The sequence below is a fragment of the Falco biarmicus genome, chromosome 1, assembly GCF_023638135.1.
Source record: "Falco biarmicus isolate bFalBia1 chromosome 1, bFalBia1.pri, whole genome shotgun sequence".
Classification (NCBI taxonomy): Eukaryota; Metazoa; Chordata; class Aves; order Falconiformes; family Falconidae; genus Falco; species Falco biarmicus.
The window spans coordinates 20,221,871-20,242,285 of record NC_079288.1 but is presented as its reverse complement, the minus strand read 5'-3'; the positions used below and the strand labels follow the sequence as shown (position 1 = coordinate 20,242,285).

At 37.8% G+C, this 20,415-nt stretch overlaps 1 protein-coding gene across 4 annotated transcripts; it reads right to left on the bottom strand.

Annotated features, from left to right (window-relative positions):
- Positions 1–2,244: 2,244 nt before the first annotated feature.
- INPP5K (inositol polyphosphate-5-phosphatase K) lies at positions 2,245–20,388 on the bottom strand. 4 transcript variants are annotated; one of them, XM_056353495.1, is made up of 13 exons: positions 20,207–20,388; positions 17,554–17,661; positions 16,761–16,869; positions 13,699–13,815; positions 13,181–13,353; positions 11,569–11,680; positions 10,910–11,019; positions 10,295–10,321; positions 8,394–8,583; positions 8,009–8,146; positions 7,393–7,476; positions 6,050–6,154; positions 2,245–4,992 (listed from the first exon to the last, which is right to left on the bottom strand). In XM_056353495.1, the coding sequence occupies exons 1-13, from the start codon at positions 20,371–20,373 to the stop codon at positions 4,894–4,896; spliced, it is 1,539 nt and encodes a 512-aa protein (XP_056209470.1). In that variant the 5' UTR covers positions 20,374–20,388; the 3' UTR covers positions 2,245–4,893. The 4 variants fall into 4 exon arrangements, with proteins under 4 accessions (XP_056209470.1, XP_056209452.1, XP_056209479.1 ...); XM_056353477.1 differs by lacking the exon at positions 20,207–20,388 and adding an exon at positions 17,880–18,184; XM_056353504.1 differs by lacking the exon at positions 10,295–10,321.
- Positions 20,389–20,415: the final 27 nt, after the last annotated feature.

Sequence of the window (20,415 nt, the reverse complement as noted above, 5' to 3'; positions counted from 1 at the left end):
TAAAAAAACATCACTGTAACTTCTGCAAACAAACCCGCCCTACTCTCAGTAATACAGAGCAAGACCTAGCCTATCTTATCCACCCTTCCAATACAGAGAAATTACAAAGATTAGTAGTCTAGAACACCAGAGCTATTAAACTGGAACGATTTCTGTGACAAGACACCAGAATTATGTGCAAAAAAAAATCTGAAAATGAGCTACAAGTAAGTGAGAACAAGAGGAAAAAAAAATGATAAGGGAAGTAGAAAGGGGTTGAAGAAGAAAAAAACATATGTAAAAGAGAGAACAAAATAGAAGAGGAAACAGAAGAACGAAGTCTGGTCTCTGCCGAGACCAAGCAGTACACTTCAAAACCACAGTTACAGTAAAGCTCACATTTGATAAACATGCTGAAACATTCCCTGCTAGGGCTGAGGTCTGTATTTGATAACCGTACTTTGTTTGAAACTGACAGTTAACAGGTTAAAATGTCAGCTGGTTTTTTTTGTTTGGTTTGAGGGGTTTTTTGCGGTGCCAGTAAATTCTTATTTTCTGAATTTTTCCTGCATTTCCTCTCACCGGTTTGCATTCCCAGATCTCATACTTCCCGGGTCTTCACTGTTTTCCTCAGTGATTCTTCCAACCCATGCTTCAAATGCTCCCACACAGATATTTCTTGTTACTTTCTAGACTGCATGTATGAGATGTTCTCTTAATTGCAGAGCCCTTGAAAGGGGAAGATGACAGTTCCACTGTAATATAGGAAGGTAGGATGTGCACACACAGACAGATTATTTTTGTTAAGTTGAAGCAATTCAAACAGACAAGTCCAGTTGATTTTTAAGTCCAGCAATTCAAACAGACAGTTCCTGAGTAGATCAGTTTCCAGAGTAACTAAATGTGTATTGCATAGATTCATCAGGTGCTGAGTGCCATTGCCTTGGCCGAGGAAAGATACACAGAGTAGCTTACTCTGCACTACTGTGTACTACACAACCCTCTGTTTGAGTTTGTGCCTGAAGAGAGCTAAAGACAAAAGAAAGCAAGCTGTGCATGTAGACAACTGGCCTCGAACACTTCCATCTTTACACAAAAATCTTTTTCTCCATTCTCTTTCAAGATGGGTATAAAGAAAAAACAGATACAAGGAAACTACGATATTACTGCTTGATGCATGAGTTATAAAGTTAAATAACATCCTACAGTGATGAGTACCAGGAACTTCCTGTGATCTCCCTATCTTGTTATTACAAAAGAAATTTCTTCATTTCAATCACTTTCAAATAGCAAATCCCTATATCCAAGGACAGAAAGGGCCACCGGAAATATTCCTGTTAGTAATGCAGAGTTCTCAAAAAAAGTTATCATTTCCTCTCTCAAGGAAAACCTAATTCAAGCTTTGTTCGGCTGGCCTTTCAACTGCAGTATATTAATTAAGACAAGTTCATCTGAGTGTCACATAGTGTCCAAGAGCAGAGAAGGAAGCAGTGGTAGTAGAAACAATAGTCTTTATCAGAACATATTTTTAGGGTCTAACAAACACGCAAGACATCTTAGAAATATTTCCTGTTTACACAGAGCTGTACTATCTATGTGCAATGATACACTGCACATCCTGAGGTTAGCTAGGAATCAGAAATATATGGAAGTTAAATAAGGCTATACTGGAAAACATCCCTTGGTAGACATGTTTCCTATTTTAAAATTAATTCCCTAGCAGCAGGGAATTAGGGAAAGTTACTCTTAAGATGGAAATGATTTGATAGAAAATTTATATTAAAACATATACAATTTAAAATATGAAGTATAAAGTAGCAGATCTTTCACAAAGACAAAACCAACATCTCAAATCAAACTGTGAAAAATTCACCGTGAAAAAGTGAATTTAGAAGAACCTGTTCTTAAAGATCAAGAAAGCAATTTAAGTGGCTTGAGCATTTTTTCAAGGAAAATATCAAAACTTCCTCAACAGGGGAGGGGGGACAGAAAATCCACAAAAGTCGTCCATTTAATGCTGGATTTATTGAAATAGAAAAAAAAAATTGATCTTTTTTGTTTTGTCCAGAAGGAAAGTAGTATTCGTCCTTGCCCTTCTTTTGTGGTCCAAAGCCCAGCATACACTGAGATATTTCCACTCTAAAATACTGTTGTATCTGTGCATTGAACACGACCAAAGTTTCTTGGAGAAAGGTTACCATGCACAAACTGATCCACCCACCCTGAACCATTGCGTTCGTTCTCAAATTAATAGAGGCCATGTAGAACACTTCACTGCCAGGATTTATTTTAGTGGTACATGAAAAGAAAACACATGAGTATAAAAACATTGCCAGTGATTATAACATCCAATTAAAGGTGTTTTAAGAAAGATAAATTTCATCAGAAATTGCATCATTACAGGTCATGGAATAGTCTGAAAAGCTACCATAGGTAACAGTAGTAAACAAAAGTGCCACTGTGTGCATAATACTTAAGAAAGAAGTATACAGTTCTGTGCGGCATCCTACTAACACACACGCAGATTCAATCACAGCTGCTGTGGGCATTTTCAGTGAAGTCCTGTGGTTCAAAGGATTAGTTTACAAAATGCAGCTTCTGTGTCCAGTGATTGAGAGGGGGTTACCAGCTCTCATACAACATTAAGGATCTTGAGTTTCTTGCCCATATAAAGTGGCTGTATGGCTCCCCCTCTGAGCTGCTCATGAACAGCAGGTGCACCCTGATTAGAAGAAACTGGATCTTGGTCCACAATAAATCGCCAGCTGTGGTCTGGAATTCAAAGACCACTGTTCTTTGAGCTCTCCACAGAATCTCCTTGCATGGAGTACAGTAATACAGTTACACAGTAAAATCAGAAACAGAATACAACTCAAGAACTGCAAAAGTTCTTTGCAATTCGGTAGGGATTTGTCTGATGCTCTAATTGCCATGAGAAATCATGTATCTGAAAGACCTAGTGCAAAACAAATTCTTGTAAGACTGGGATAAATGTGAAAACTGTTCCTCATATTGTTCCAAAGTGTAACAGGAATGTATAAATCATAAACCTCACAGCAGTTTTAATCCATACAATGCACACAGCATCCTCTGAACCTGCCCTCACTACTTGCAAGTGGGAACAGTTCCCAACACCAAGCATTAAGCTAAGATACAACTAACTAGAATTTACAGAGGCTAAGTGTTCTTGAACCCCACACTGCAACTATCTAACCAGTTAACCTACGTTATAGTTTCCACAGCATACAAAGACGTCCGGACCCCATAACATTTTATACAGTGAATGATAAAGGCAAGTAACTGCAAAACAAATGTCGTATCAAGGCGTTAACTTTCTATCTCAGAAGAATCCTGAAAAAACTAAGGCTTTGAGAAAAAGAGCAAAAAAGGAATCCATTCAGTTCTGAAGCAATATTCCAGCATAAACACACCAATATCCTTTGCTTTGCTTTTCCACCTGAACCAAATTTTCTCTTTTCCATCCACAACCAACATGACAGTGATTAGTAACTAACTTTACTTACCATACACAGAAGGTAGCTCGAAGGTGTGTATCTAGAACATGGGAGACTCACAAGTGCTCTTTTCCAGCACTGCAGTCTGAGATTCTGTGGAATGTTGGTGTCTCTTCCAATCCTTTGCAAAGATCTCCACTTCCTCATCAAGAAACAAAACTATTTCTGAAGCTAATTACCTTTCAGGTTTTTACAGGTACATAATGTTTCTTACTCCATCTCCACCCTCAGTTGCACAGGATATATTAAGGACTAAGCACTTCTAGAAAAACAGAAATTTTGCAGACCGATTGCTACAAATTGAAGAATTTACAATTTTCGTAGCACAGATTGTGCTGTAAGAAAGAATCTGTTGCACTGAAATTTTGTATTTACAATTCACAGCATCTCTGTAGTCAGTGTAGCAATTATGTCGCAGTATGGTGTCAGGAAAGTACTGAAATTTGGCCTTACTTTTCTAAATTCAGTATGACAACTGAAAATGATCGGGGTCAGTACCATGATCATTAGCTCTTTGCCAACAGGTGCTTCATGAACTACGGTCTGCTCACCTATGCCAAAGCATTTCTCAACTGAAGCAACTTCTTTCAGAAATTGTGGGATCCTGGTTAACTCTGAGCCAGGGACTAGTATAAAAGTGGGTTTATTTTACTTTTTTAAATCAAAGGGAGAAACACAATAGGAAAATTGCTAAGTTGTTTTATAAAAGAATTAAAAAAAAAATCAGGAAAAGTGCATTTTGATAAACATATCTCAATTTGGAAAAATTAGAAATGGAAAATCCTAAAGTCATCAGTAAGGCATGAAGAAAAGGGATTGACTACCAAAGGGGACTTTACACACTCCAAAGATTTTGTTTTCATGTGACTTGCTGCCACATGTGTTTCCCAAAAGGTAATTAGCTTATATTTGAAAGTCAAATAAAATTTTAAAACAAGCTAACTATCTGTATCTAATAAATAATTTTTTTAAATAACTTCATTTAAACTCAAAATTTGGAAATCAATGATTAAATGGGTACAGCATAGTAAATATTGTATCGCAAATAAAATATCCTCTGCAAAAAAAAGGAGCAAGCCTAAAAATCTATTACAGATCACAATTTAACTTAGGTTAAAACATTGTATTAGAAATGTCTATCACCTTAAAACATACAGCATTCATTAGGTGCTATTTTTACGGTTCTCATCCAGTGTAAGACAGTTACTCTCCCTGTAACAATAAAAATATCTGTTTCCACAATAAATAATCTTCTACAAGCTTACAAAGTTTCTGAATGATCCTACCTGTCTTACTTGCACTGTCTTACTCCATCTTCTAAGAGTATAAGCTTATAATCACTAAGACATAAAGAATCATCTGACTCCTGAACTTGGACCGCTAAATGCCCTTTCTGCCTTCAGAAGTCATTATGCGACTCCAGATTATCAGGTTTCTGCATCCAACTGTTCTCTTCCTGCGTCAGATCCTTTTCTATTAATGATCTGTTAGGCTGAATCTAGAAGAAAGAGAGCAGTTAAAAAAAAATTAACAGAAACACTGTGTTGCTCTGTGCTATCAATACACCATTATACAACAATATCTTATATACTTGCTAGGAACTGAGAAAATTAAAAAGTGGCATGTCTATGCAGAAATTATGAAATTGAAAAAATACCTAGTAAAAACCCCACTAAACTGGTATCAAAACATCAAGTGTCGTGCAAAAAGAAAGGCATGGGGTATGTTGCACCCACATACAACTGACAACCATCCTGCAGAGTTTGAGGTAGACATTAAGCTCAAAGACAACAGAAATACTGGACTCTGCAATGTTTCTCACCAATATAGAAAGAAAAATATGAACAGTAGCATTGAGATATACCAGCCAGCCCAGCAATTTTCATTGCTGTATCCCCTAAGGTAATGGAGTTTCACAACTGCTTCATCCAACAACAGTGCAGAACTTCTCTTTCAATCATTCAATAGCACATTAGCACAGCCATGACAGCATGGAAAATTATACACAAACAAAATTATTTTGGAAAAAAAGTCCTCATGTAGAAGAAGCAACATTTGGTTGCTTCACCTAGTCTCTGCAGGTTAAGCCATCCTTTCAGAAATTAAACAAAGCAGCTTGTTAAACAAATAACTGAAGTTGCAGCTGTCCTGTCTTTCCCAAATTCAAGTGACCAACTACACAGGAAACACTTCTGTGCAAATCTACCACCAAAAGCAGCACAAAGAGCTTGCTACGTATCAGAAAGTTCACAGCATTCAAATTTAGTTTTCATCTAGGGATCTAACATGACGGAGCCTGAACGTCCAAAAAAGAAACTTGAGAGAGAGAAAACTGTCTTATTTCACTATGTGTTGCCATAATAGCTACTCAAAGTCTTTTAGCATATTGGCAAATTCTTTTATGGGATGTTAGCCAGCACATATCCATTTTGCAATTATTTCTGCTGCCACCTCCCCAGGATTAACACAGCTGTACACACCTATGTTCAGATGCATATGAAAGTAAAAGACATAAAAATCACATCAACATTAATCAAAGCTTCCAAATACATTACCTGAAAAGGTTCGCTGATACCAACTATTGACTGCAAATTATTGCTATAATAACAAAGAAAAAATTCTCCTCCCATATCGGGTATTTCTGCAGCACTCATGTAAACCTGTCAAGAAGAATAAAAATAGGGCAATTTCCACAGAGAAAGAAGCTTACAAAAAAAGCAGTCTCTGCCATAAAAATCAGCATTTACTATTTGTAAGCAATTTTTTAAATGTGAGCTAAAAAGGATGAGGACAGAAATAACTTATGAAACCATCTGAAAACTAAGTCGGGGGGGAAAAGCAAATATCCTTCACCATGTTAGTAAAGTGACTTGGTTCAGCAAGAAGTGAGAAGAAAGCCAGAGCTGTTGTAAGGGAAGGGGCAAGGCCACAGAAGCAGCAAGGAGGGAGATGAACTGCCTCCTGGGGACAATAAGCTGTTACATAGAACAGCAGAGCAAACCCACCCTCTCCATTTGGTACTACCCTAAAGACCCATGGTTCCTGAACTGCAGCCCACAGCATCCTGCTAAAACAATGTTCACAGTGCTTAGATTTCTAAGCGTACTGATAACAAACCATGATATCAGAGAAATTTTGAGATTCAGAATACTGATACAGTAAAATTTGGGCTCTTGTCATAAACTTGATGCTAACTTACAAAATTTCTAACAAGAAATAACTGCTTTCCATTGTTGTCTGGAAAATCTCATCCATCCTTGCACTCACCGTGTCTCCAAAATTAAACTTGAATTTCTGTTTGTTCAGGTAAATATCTCTTGAAACAAATCATTTATATTCAAAATAAGTTTTGTTTGTTTGTTTTAAATCACTTCAGGTAATCAGTAGTAGAAACTATGTAAGAGACAACAGTTTTTAAAGAGGGACCAAAACACTCAATAGCCAAAATGAAGAGACACCTAAGAAACCCTAATCTGTAGCTGTATTAGATACCTGGAACTAACACTGTTAGCAATGAAAATCACACAATAAATATTTAGGATACATTGAGCAACTTTGATAATCAGATGAAAAAATGGCTAGTTACTTATTTCAGTGGCAGAAATGGACCAAAATATAAAATTGCAATAGTTTTTAATACAATGAAAAGTCACTACAGGAATAAATTCCTGTTTCATCAATTCTCTTAGGTAGTATGATCACACCTGGGAAGGTATGCTAAGACTACCTGAAAATTGTAAGAATTAGGAACAGGGATTTTAAATAATACTATCACTCCCAATTAGCTTTGACTGGGAAAGAGGATACAGAACCCCTAAGAGGAAGGGGATATGGAAAAAACAGACCTTGAATGCTACTCTGTGGAAAACCACATTACAAAGAAGTACAACTGGCTTACTTGTTTACTGTCTTTGTTAGAAGAAATTTCATCATCTTCTACCCAAGCATAAGTAACATAGTCATTCACATGCCTGAAAGCTACCTGCAAAGAAAGATGCAGACCATTAGCTTTCTGAAGGAAACAAAATATAAACTACATGGAAAACCTGTGAGAGAGATGCTTACTACTTCACTGAAGTAATTAAAACACTTCACTTTTAGGATCAAAACATTTTGGGGGCACGCACAAATCTTTCATTTCTGAAAGGGTGCGAGTGCTCTGTTCTCTCACCCCTCCACTGGCTTGCTTTCATTTTTGTTTTTTCTTTGCCAAGTAAATCTTTTGAACCGAAGGCATTAGGGGAGGACAATTCCTTTTCACAGCTTCTGCACCATTTTACTTAAATCACCACATTATCTTAACAGAGAATTTAAAGGGTGCCAAAGAGCTCGCATGCTATCCAACTAAACTGTCGGCACACAGAAACTAACGACAATCAAGGATACATGACTATTTCAGAGAGTTTTGTACTAGCGAGAATCACAATGTCCTAGGACAGATGACTATCAACTACCCCCTCCAGTCATATTCACCATCTTCTTTAGGGTGAAGAGCCATGATGTGGTAACATTACCTTGAAGAGTCCAATCCAGTCCCAAGCACTACTGGGGAATTCAGGCACTGCAGAATAGCTGATTAGAACATCATGTTCTGAGCTCCACTCACCCTCAGGATTCAGAGTGACCAAAGGATCTGATAGAAGAGGCTTCAACTAAACAAAAGAACAGAATTTAAAGTCAGTCAAGTCTGTCATTCTTTCAGTTGTTCTCTTCAAGTTATTCTTTGCCACACCTGCTGTGGGACTCTAACTGACTGGAAATAACATGAAAGCAATTTGCTGCCTTCACCATAACCAGAATGAAAGAGAGATGCTGACTTACAAAGTTTAGAAAACCAGCTTCGGTAAGACAACACTTAGTAAACCAAACTTTTTCTTAACAACGTAACTGGGACAGCACCTCAAGCCCAAACGTTCCTGTAACAGGTTTGTGATCACTGATGCCATAGCTCATGTGACTGATATAGTTATTCAAAGTAACAGAAATTGTCTGTTCTTCAGAGAATTCGCCTTCTTTTGGTGCATGCTGGCAGAGATTTTTCACTCTCCAAAGAATTCTGTCTGTCCACGCTGGCTTTCTTTTCTTCTCACTGCAAAAGTGTTAAGATAAAAGTGAAATGAGAGGAAGAACAGTTGCTAAAAAGCTAAGAATACTGTGCAAAATCTAATCAAAGTTGAAAGACTGTCAGATACACATTAATAAAAGAAGGCAATCACATCCAAGCTTCATTTTACAGCTCTGTTCAATATGCTTTACAACCAAGGTTTCCGTAATTTGAACTATACTCCATTTACCACAGGTAAGTTTCATAGGTTTCTGAAAGAGGAGTAAAATGAAGGGGTAAAGGGCATTTCAATGGGTTAGTCGGCTTCATACAGGAAATGATACTTTCTCCTAAAACACTCCATAAAACCATGCAAGAATATTGAGATAATACAGCAACTGCCCCAAGCTTCAAATGTACAGTTATTCTGAGAAAAGGGGCGCAAACTTAAGGAAGATGTAGGAAGAGTCTGAACGATGTTTGAAATTATTCAGAACATTTGAAAACAAGTTTCTTCTAACAACAACAGACAAACTTAGTAGCTTATACTAATCACAGGTGACACAGCAATGCTTTAAAATTCCTCTAAATTGTACTAGCCTACATTTCAGATTTGCAAGCTATTGCTGCCTCATAACAAAAGGCTTTAAAAATTCCGTAATAAAGAAAGTTCTGCCGCAACCTGCAACTGTGCTATACATCAAACTGTAATCATAATTCAGAGTTTCCTTTTATACCATATCAATAACAACAGAAGACATGAGCCTTTCGTGGTTCTCTCTGTAGTGGGAGGAAGACTTAACAGCAACCCTCTGTATGGATGTATCACTTCAAATTGAAATGGAGAAAAGATCATACCCTATGGAAGAGGAATTAGAATGGACTGGATTGAATTATAAAAGTTAATGAGCAGGATGTGTAAGGAAAACTGTCAGTTTAATAACTTTGAATATCAAAATCATCATAAATTGGAAATGCCATTTAGTTCAATATTCAACATACTTTTGTTTTACCCCTTCCCATACACAATCTGCCTCACCTTTAATAAGGTGGAAAGATTTTAAATGAGGCTGTACATATCCCACTTACTCCAGTAATTATGTAAACCGACAGAAATCTTTATGAGCTGCCATGTCTGCTCTGCTGTGCAACAAAATAGCAAAAGAACAGCTAAAGTTAATACACCCACTCTTTTAGAGAAAATGGCATATTAGATGGGAAAAACCTCAAAATCCACATTGAAAAAGTATAAAAGATAACAAAATACTACGGGCTTCACAAAAAGCACGCTTGTCAAGAGTGTTTGCCTTGAGGTCTACTGATCACCCCCATCAAACCAAAATCTCTGTTAGTTTTAACAGCAGAATGCACACAGTATGCATAAGCATACTTTTTGTTCTTTAGATCAGCCAATACAAACTATATTAGGCTATGAATCATTCTTAGAATGTTTAGGTTTGGATTATTACAAGTATTTTTTGTTAATGGATTTACTGCTGGTCCCATTTTATCTCTTCACACTCAATTAGGGAGTAAAATGTCTTTGGATCCAAATGAATAAACTTCCAGTATTAAGTGCAACAGCAGAGTAGATAGCACTACAGCTTTCAGACAGGTTCAGAAAATCCCTGAAGAAAATCAGCTGTCATCTGATTTTCAAATATTTCACAAAAATCAAATCAAAAGCTCAGGAAAGAGCTTTGCTTTGATTCTGAAATATTTACAAATTATGAAATCCAGAAAGTTCTCTTCTTACTTAAACCAAAACAGGGACTTCTGCTCTCTGGAAGTAAAGAAAAAGATCAATACAAACCCCCTGTTTGGACAGGAACTTATCCTTCTGTTGAAACATAAGACTAATACTTAACAACAAATTTTAGTGTCAGAGAAAAACTTAGGAAACCTAAGCTACTCTACTCCATTTTCAACTTAAAATAATTTATAAAGCCATATTTACATTTATTTTCAAATACCAGCGGTGTCAAAAAAAATGCTTAAACAGAGAAGGAAACCAAAAGTGGCAATTACTCTTTTCCTTTTGCTTATTTCTGACAATGAATGGACATTTTTAGTATAAAAGAACAAAAAAGAAGTGGCTTAAGCACTGGTTTATTCTGTTAATCAAATCTTTCCCAAAAGAAAGCTGCGTTGTTTCACTACTTCCCTCATGTAATCAGCAGACTCAGATTTCTTCAGCCAGAAATATTCATTTATTCAGATCTGACCACTGAATGAGCCTCACAGAATAGCTCAATAGCCCCAGTTAACCAGTACATTCAGGAAATTCAGGTTGCTTACTAAAGTAGTATTTAGCCAAGCACCATGTTCACTCTAATAGTCCATGTCAAAACTCATCTTACTATGCTTTTACCTTGTATCATATACATCCGAATAAAGGTCAAACTTGTAGGTGGGTTTAAACTGCAGAGGACCCTCTATGAATTCCTGAAGAAACGCTTCCTTCTTTTTCGCCATATTTAACTGCAGGAGTAAAAAGTACATTTTGAAGATTAGATTTAAAAATCAGAGCTTAAAGGGCAATGGGGAAAGGAGATGAGAAAATATCTCCCAAGAATAATACAATATCTCAGTCAGCACAACATATTTGGAAAGGTAAGTTCAGAAGTGGCTGTTAGTTACTGCCAGAATTCTTGACACGACCCGTTTATAAATTTTGTAGCAGTTCTACTCCAAACAAATTCCAGAATAAGCTCTTTCTAAAAGTAATTCTTGGGAGAAGAAAAAAGGAGGCAAAATTAAGGTGAGGAACAATTCACAAGCATGAAGTTCAAAGAAAGCTTCATTCAAACACAAGAACTGTAAATGAATAGGAAACTAAACAAAAGCAGAAAAAGTTTGCAATCAATTGGGGTTTATGACTGAGAGGTGAGAGTATACAGCTAGATAAGTTCCACCTCGTGATTACTCTGAATTTGTGTTCTTTAACAGAAATTAGAAACTCAAGAGAGGTACCATAACTACCCTATTAAAACCAAAACAAAAACCCCCAAACAGATTAAGACAACATACCTGGTCCTTTTCCCACAGCAGATTGTAACGCTTGTTATTTATTGATTCTCGGACAAAATGTATGCCATAATCTGCTATCCGGAAGTTTAGATCTCCAAACCAGAAGAGAACACTAAAAAAAGAAGGAAAAGAAAAAAAAAAAAAAAAAGAAGAGGAAGATGGAAGATTTATAGGAATCCATTAACACAAGGGAAGAATTCAATAGATACAAGCGTTTATGCTAATTAGGTGCTTTAATCACTTACATTACTTAATCTAAACAGTTTAAACACAAACATTAACCTGCTACTAGACAAAAAAATTAAAGGAATTGAAAGAGTAAATTAAGTCCCTTGTATTCTTGCCACTTGCTCATTACTGCCTGGCTATTAACTTATCCTGAGTCTCCTCATGACTTACATCTCTGTCAGAGACAGATCTAGAATTAAATTTTAACAGTACGTAAAATAATTCACAAAATTGATGACCTATACACCAGCTGGTTAAGCTAATCCACTAACTCAGAGCTCTGGTTTAGTGCCTTGGGAAAGCAGGGATATCTAGTGGGTGTTCTGTAGTTCTTAGGAAAGAAAGTTGTTATTATGAAGCACTGGAGTGTATTATTAGCAATGTTTTAAACAACAGGAAAGCTGTTTTTTTCAAGTCAATGAACTTCTCTTTAAAATCCCTACCTTCAAAATTTTGTTCAGGGGTGGATACCCCAAACTCGATCTTAGGGAAATAAAAATTTTATTTTAAAGCCACTTCTCATTTCTTTTTAGAAGATGACAGTAGGTGACTTGGTACATGCTCATGCACATAATCAAGAAAATGAAACATACTAAATCGAAATATCAAAGACTTAAACTATGGTAGGAGAAGTAATAATTTTGAAACTCATTTGTAATTTTTTTTACCTAATACTAATGAACTCATTAACAATTAAAGTGATATTACATATCTGTTCTGGATTTATCTGTCCTGACAGTTTTACGGGTATATAAAAAAAGGTAATTACTGAACTAAAATGTTTTTCTCAACCCCATTTTAAATGTTTCTATTACCATCTTTAGATTCCAGCACACAAAAACAATGGAACATACAAATAATTCTTTCAGAATTAAGGAATAAGAGCTCAATTAGTGGCCCAAATAAGGTTTGGTTTGGGTTTTGCATTTTTTGGTGAAACACCTGAGGAAACTGTAATCCATATAGCTAGAGAAATCATCCATCGAAGTTTTAAAGGCTGAGAAGACCTCAGCCAGATACTAAAATTTCAATAGGAATAATACCGGCCCAAAATGTAACACAAATCTTAAAAAATGGAGTAAGACAAACATTAATAGCAATCTAAAGGATTATTGGTATAAACGGGCTTTAGCTTCTAAAGCTCTCTAGCACATGACGTGTGCAGTACATACAAATTTAATGTAATTCAAGACTGGAAGAGAACAGTCTTGCAAAATACATCTCCATCTTTCAGGTTATCTTTTCCTCCCAGGATTCAGGGTCAAGGCTGAAAAGATATTTAAAATAAAAACGATGGATGAAAACTCCAAAACTCTTCAGTGCGTGAGTTCACCATATAACAGATAAAACCAATACAGACAGAATAGGTCTGAGAACAACTCACTCATGATCCAAGGTACTTGGAATATTCTCTCCTTCAAACTGCATTTCCAGAATTTTCTCAAAGTCATCCAGCCGCTGCTCTGTATTCTCCATGTGAGCGGGCAAGTGGCAGTTCATGAAACAAATTGTGTGACCATACAGGGACATGCGAGCAGTGACTCCTCCTTTGTTCCCCTGGTATGGAAGATGAACAATGTTCTCTGGAACTATATTCAACACCTGCATATGTAACTATTAACACCACCTATAAATTCTTAAATATTGCTATTTAAGCTTAAATTAATACAATTCATTCCTACATAAGTTGTGGTATATCAGCTAATAAACATTACCGTCTGTAACATTACCGTCTGTGCTGTGCACTTGCATACAAGGTTCAGACAAGTGAGTCTCACCGCTTGTCAGCTTATTCATTTTTAATTAAAGCATATATCCTCCCTCCCACCAGGAAACCATTTAGAGGCACACACTACCACGAGCATAACAACCAAGGCAATTAAGTCTCAGATACTTCCTTACCCAGTATCCATACAGGCCTGTGCGTATGTAGTGCGTATGAATATCCCGGATGAAAGGAAGGTGGACATGTTTCACAAAGATCAGAAGCAGTAATCCCTGCATGCGAACGGAGGAGAGCTGAAAGAGATACAAAAGAGGGAATGGTCACTTCCAAGGAGGTATTTGGAATTCCTCGGGTCTACTTCATAGGAGCTTTTAGGTGAAGAACGCCATAGCACAAGTCACACAATCCCCTCACCAAGCCTGGCTTTGATACTGTGACACAGTAAACACAGATGCATTTCAGTGCTGTAAAGAATCATTCTTACAGTAGACTTGCTTATAAACAATTTGGATGAATGTCTCAAATAATTAACATTAGTTATAACATTATATGAGAAATCTGAAGTTGATCTCAAAACGTGTATTTGCCCAAGCATCTTTAAAGAACTTTCTTTTGCCTCACCGGCAGCTTGTTTCTATCTTTCAGCATCCTGTTCATGAAGAACCAAATTCTTGATTTTTTGGCTATAATCTTAATAGCGCATGCCTACAAATCCTCCAACAGGAGCAAGTTTTTCAAACTGAAACATCCTTCAGCAGATAACTAATCATTCTAAATGCCATTAAAATGTCTAAAATCCACAGCAGTTAATTCTAGGCATCTGCAAAAACAGTAAGCTGCAAAGAGCAGTAACTCTTGCCTGCAACATCTGTAAAAATTGATTTACCAAACACTTCCAAAGTGAAGATGCTTAGGAAGCACATAAGACACCGTTTAAACTTTGTGATACTGGGTGGTATTTTTTTATGGTTTGGGGTTTTTTTGGTGTGTGTGGAAATAGTCTAAGAAAGATGTTCTTCATCAAAAATTTATGAACTTTTCAATGTTCCTGGCATGAGACACAAAATGCATTTTAAGTGTTTGTTTTAATGATACTGATTCAATTTAAAATATATACATTGAAATATGTTAATTGTAGTTCAGTTTTGTGCTGGATGAACTTGGAGGAAGACTATATTAGAATAAAACCTGATATTAATAACATCAACTACACAACTGCTGCAGAAGTACACGAACTCAGCCCAAAATTTAAAACAGAATGCCTCTTTTCTTTGCCTCTGCCATCTACACAATTAAATGATTTCGGAATATATGTTAATGTTTGTATTGTCCTTGAACCCAACAAATTACTGACCAGTATATTGAAACAATGGATCGCAATTACTATATAATGCATATGTATTTGTATCTGATCAGACATTAGATGTAACCAGTATTCACCTTTCCATAACTATGTTCATGAGATATCAAGATCTTTCAGCCTCTTTATTACTCACTACATTTCATTCTGCTGTGGGCCAGTCCCCAGACACTCTCAAGATCCATGCAAAACCTCTTCTCTCTGTAGGTCTTGAACATCAAAACACAGTGGATTCCTCCTCTGCTGGAACCAGCACCGGTCCCCCCAATATCCAGCACCACCTCAAGCAAAGACCCTTCATAGAGGGGACGTGATTCTGTTTATGGTGAAGAACCTACTGACTCCAACCAGCCTGAACACTTAAAAATCGACCCAGTTATCAAAGGGACAGAATGCCCCAAGGATGACAACTACCCCTTCTACACCCAACCTCATTACAGGTCAGCAAAGAAGGGGTAACTGATCCTCTCCTCCTCAACCAGCTTCCCAGATTAAGGCCTAGCATATGCCCTCCTCACTGCCTGCTTTGATTTTGACCTGGCCTGACAGTCCCCTCTTATTACTAGAGCTAATCAGGTCCTGTAAGGACCATTAGGTGGCAGCATCCATTCATTAGTGTGTCCAAAGTGCCACATTTATAAATTAGAATTCAAAATCAACCATGCATACCGCTAGGAATTCTTTTTAACTGTCTATATACAGGGCCTGAATGTCAGCCCACAGCCAGATTTCGAATGTTTATCAGCAATGACTTAAACTAGAATGAACAACGGGGTTTTTTTTCCTTTTTGTAATTCCCAATGGGTCCTTTGTCTTGTTTAATTACAGTTAAAAGAATGTCACAACTACTGAGTCTGATTAGCATGCAGATAGCATAATCATCTCAGCAAAATTACCCTGAAATAATGCTTGATTTAGAAAACCAACACAACCTTCAAAAACCTTTTAATATCTCTTTATTAGAGAAATTCAGTATATCCTCCTATGCTTATTGCTTGCATTATTAAAATAGCTAGCACTTTAGCTGATCTTATGCCCCAGACAGTACCACAAATCTTGTCATTTAAAACTAGCGTACAATGTTCTAGGCCTTCAATTAAAAATAAAGTCATCTGAAAAATACATATACCCACTAAAATCCTGTTTTACATACATGCAATTAATTTTCACCTGCAAACAATTTGAAAGGAAAAAAAAAGAAAAAGAAACCTTACCAATCTTAACGAAAATCACTGGCATTGCTTGGGATATTTATAGTGAAAGCAGGTACTTAAGCAGACTACATTAGAAGCATCACAATACAGTTCCCCAATACTGCACAGGGAAAAACATTTTCTACAAACAAGACAGAGATAGAGATATTGTGGCCACAAGAAATACGCTGTTAAGTGTAAGTTTACATCACATTTCATTTTAAATAGTCTTCACTACTCTGTTCCTTGAGGATGTATTCTTATTGTGACAGGTTTATTTTTCTATTCGTCATGTGGTTCTGCAGCAATTACACAGGCTGCTGCCAGTATATCTGAAACAACTTATTGCTGTTTTGTCATCTGAGCTGCACAAGCATCAAAATGGTCCAACTATTCTAAATGAGAAATGAGAAACCATACAACCAATTCTTTACTGCTAAAATTAAGGACATTCTTATTAACAGAGAAAAATTAAAACTGCCTTAATCAACAAACCAGGAAAACACAAGTGTGATGAAGAATCGTTTCTAACATATGAGTACCTATGGAAGTGACTGACACCTGCACAAAACACCATCAATTTATCTTTTATGGAGAGTTTGAGGGGGGGAAAAAAAAGATTGAATGGAGCTGGGGAAGACAGTTTCCTTCACTGCTGTGACACTTAAGAGACGTAAACAATTACCTTGATATATCCCAATGGAGATAAAACAGTCATGAAAAAAATGCTCCATGGATCATCAAATGCCAAGTCAGACAGAAAATTTGTGATTCTTGAGTTCACCTCCTGTAAGCTGAATACATGAAAATTACTCAAACTTTTATCACTTGGTTTTGACAGAATTAATACAACTCTTTCAGAACACGGACCACAACATTCCAACAAACCTCTCAGCGCAAGTCAAAAATTTTTTGCTGTTCACTTTCCCATTTACAAGCAGTTTAACCCATCCACATATCTAACACATCTAAAAGAAAAGTAAAAGGTGCTTATATACACCTGAAGACAGAGTTTAAGACAATACTAGACTCAAGATACATTATGACAAATAACCTGACTGTCAGGTCTTCAATATTTCAAGACAGTTTGGAAAACACAATGGCAGATTGTGCCTAATGTTAGCTTGTACTAATTTCTTTAAAACATGCTGAATTTTGGATAACTTTCATACCAAAATGAATATGCCTCTGCATGCCAACAAAGAAAAGAGCAGCCAAAAACTTTTTGTGTGTTTAGAAAAAGGATATTTTTTATTTTGTCACAACACAACAGCAGAGAGGAGAGAAGCTTCTCTTGCTACAAATCATCTCTGTTCTAAGTCACTAACTCTAGTCTTCACCTTCTGTTAGCAATAATGTTAAACCATCCCCCAGGCACTGATTCACATTGCTCAGTCCTCCCAAAACGGATGATAAGCTGTTGAGACTTAGCAGTTTTGCAATAAACTTCCCAAGCAAGTTCTTTAATATATACTTACCCTATAACATACATATCCATAGTTGGGCCCAGTGAATTGAGTTGAAGTAAACTAGTGACATCAGGAGGTGGAGAAGCTGTGCCCACATTCCAGGTAACTAAGTGTAGTCTACAAACAAACAAACAAAAAATCAAATAAAACCAATGCTACAACTGAAACATGAACAGGTAACCAACCCTAAGAGTGTCTAATTTCCTTACAGGCTGATCTACGGAACAGAGATTTTCTGTCGCTTTTCATCAATCTGAAATCTATTTATTAGCTAGCATTAAAAGAAAAAACCAACACCAACCAGCACAAAACCGATCAACTAAAGGGAACAAAACCTGAATTCTTGCCACTTATCCTTCAGCCTTTTCCCCCACATAAGGAAAGCTTCATCTAGAGTGCGAGACACTTCTTCATGAATTTCATCATCCGAGCTGATGTCCTCTACACACGCCATAAGCTGGGCTACTCGTTGACGGAGCTGCAAGCGGCCACTGGACCCTGTGCTGCTGAGACTTGCAGACCGGCTGCGGAAGTTGTGCAGGCTTTCTAAATCGTTTAGGGAGAAGGAAGAATCTTGAAATGCATCTTCGCTGTTGAAGGATGCCATTTGCTCAAAAGAAAAGAACTACTACCCTCTGAAGGACTAGCCCATTAAAATCCCAAGTAGAAAAGGATGGCTAAGGGTCTTCCAGATCAAGTTTTAACTTGTGTGAAATTCAGCATTGCTTCCAACACAAAAGGACAAATGTAGATGCAGCAACGCTGAAAAAAGCTGTAGCATTACCACCATGCTCAATGGGTTGTTACAAAAGCTGCAATCACATCCTCCCTCACACAGTGAATTGTTTCTTCATAATAGATTTAATGTGGTTAATTCTATAAGCTCAAGATTTAAAAGAATTTATTGTTGATTTGAATCAATCATGTGCCTGTAGGCTAGCAGAAATATAATCTCCAGCTCCCAAACGTACAAATACACAGTTCTGACCAAAACCAAGCAAAGCTACTGTTCTCGAACCCTGTCAGAAACATTTGTGTGTCATAGGACTTGTCTGTTGTTCTTTTATAGGATGGTAACTTCAATATCAGAGCTTCTACAAAGGGATTCACTTCACCATCAGTCTTGTTACATGTCAGAGCTGTTAATTTTCCACCTATCTTAGGGTCCTATATGGACCTTACAAAACACCAATAGTTAAACAGTGAATTCCACCAATACATTCATTATTAGGGTCATATTTTTATCCAGCAATCAAGTGCCTGCTCAAGGTGACACACAATGTATGTGGAAGAGCTGGAAAGTGACCTTGCACACCAGCCTGAAACAGTCTGTAATTTCTTACACCAATAGTTTCTCTTTGTAAGACTATGCTGAAGTCTGCCAAAAGCTATTCTAAAACAAATCTCTAGGGGAAATAATAATAATAAAAAAAGGTATGTATGCTGCAGATCTAATTCTGCCATCAGAGATGTATCACTTGGGAACACTCTCCAGTTATATGACAATTATCTGATTAAACAAACTGAAACAATATCGAACGCATCAGTCATTACCGACAAATTAAATTCCTCAAAGCGCCCAGTATCCACATTACTGATACAAACACAAGAAAGCCTGCAGCACTAGAGTTTACACCAAAGGAAAAAACACTTTTAACAATTCCAAGAACATCCTTAATAATTCAGTTTTATTGTAGGCTACCATAGGTTATGACACCTGCAGGAACAACTTAATAGCGAGGAATGTATGTGCATCTGCAAGGCAAATAACCTACAGCATTATGCAGCCTCAAAGGTCTACTGATGCTCCCCACCGCTTCAGGAGTCCGTACAAGCACTGCACACGGTCAGGAGGGGAGACCTGAGTGATACCAGTTTTCATCCGTTACCACAAAGAACAGCCTTTACCATAGAGAGAAGGATACTGCCCAAACTATCTGCAAGTTTTCTGTACCACCAGAGCACTGTCCCGAGCACGCTTTCTGCAAACGCATTCCAAAACACAAGCAAACTACTAGAGATGCTACTTAGTGCCACTGACTCCTGAAATAACTCAATAGCAAAGAACTGTTTTAGGGTCACAGTGCCTGTAACACTGCATCAAGGTGACTTTTAACATCTTTAAGCGAATGTTAGTGTTCATAGGTGGGTTTTTTTTTTTAATTTTCCTGTCACAGACTACTACTCGACGACCTTGCACACAGGTTTCTCTGGTGAAGCAAGCCCACAGGGCGAGACACCGCAGCTCGGCCCCACAGAAGACCCAGTGCAAAACCACCGTAAAAACAGAAGCCAAAGATTTACACAAGCTCCTTCCTCCTCACGAAAAGCAACACATTTGAGACACCAGACGCATTAATAGCAAGCGCTGTAGAACCTGCCCTCATTAAGCGTTAAGTAGGTCTCTGGAAAGCCCTAAGGAGCCAAACAATACTCAGTAAGACTCCCCAGTACCGACGCTTTCAAATCAGAAAATCAGCTTTTCTTCTCTTTCATATGACTACGTAACACCACCAATTAGTATAACTCCCTGTTAATAAGCAGAAACACAAGTTTCGCTAATTCTGAGCTAATTACGTAACGACTTAGCTACTTTTCTCCCGCCCTCAGAAAAGCTGCCCTCAGACCTGCGCCTGACGCCGAGCCGCCCCCGCCCGCTCACCTCAGCTCCCTCAGGGCGCCGCGGTGCGCCGGGCCCGCAGGCTCCATCCCCGGGCTTCCAGTCAGGCAGCGCGGCGGAGGGGACAGGCGAGGCCCCGGCCCCGCTCCCGACCTCGCCCAGCCCGGCCCGCGGCCTCCGCGCTCCCCGCAGCGGCGTCGCGCGCCCATTGGTCCGCGTGATGGGGGCGGGGCTGTGGCTGGGGCGGCGCG

Excerpts from the sequence above, each read along its gene's own strand:
- INPP5K (XM_056353477.1), bottom strand. The coding sequence starts at position 18,151 with ATGGCATCCTTCAACAGCGAAGATGCATTTCAAGATTCTTCCTTCTCC. Across the intron at positions 17,662-17,879 it reads GATAAGTGGCAAGAATTCAG|ACTACACTTAGTTACCTGGA; the intron begins GTTTTGTTCCCT and ends GTTTGTTTGTAG. Across the intron at positions 8,147-8,393 it reads CAGGAACGTTTGGGCTTGAG|TTGAAGCCTCTTCTATCAGA; the intron begins GTGCTGTCCCAG and ends TCTTTTGTTTAG.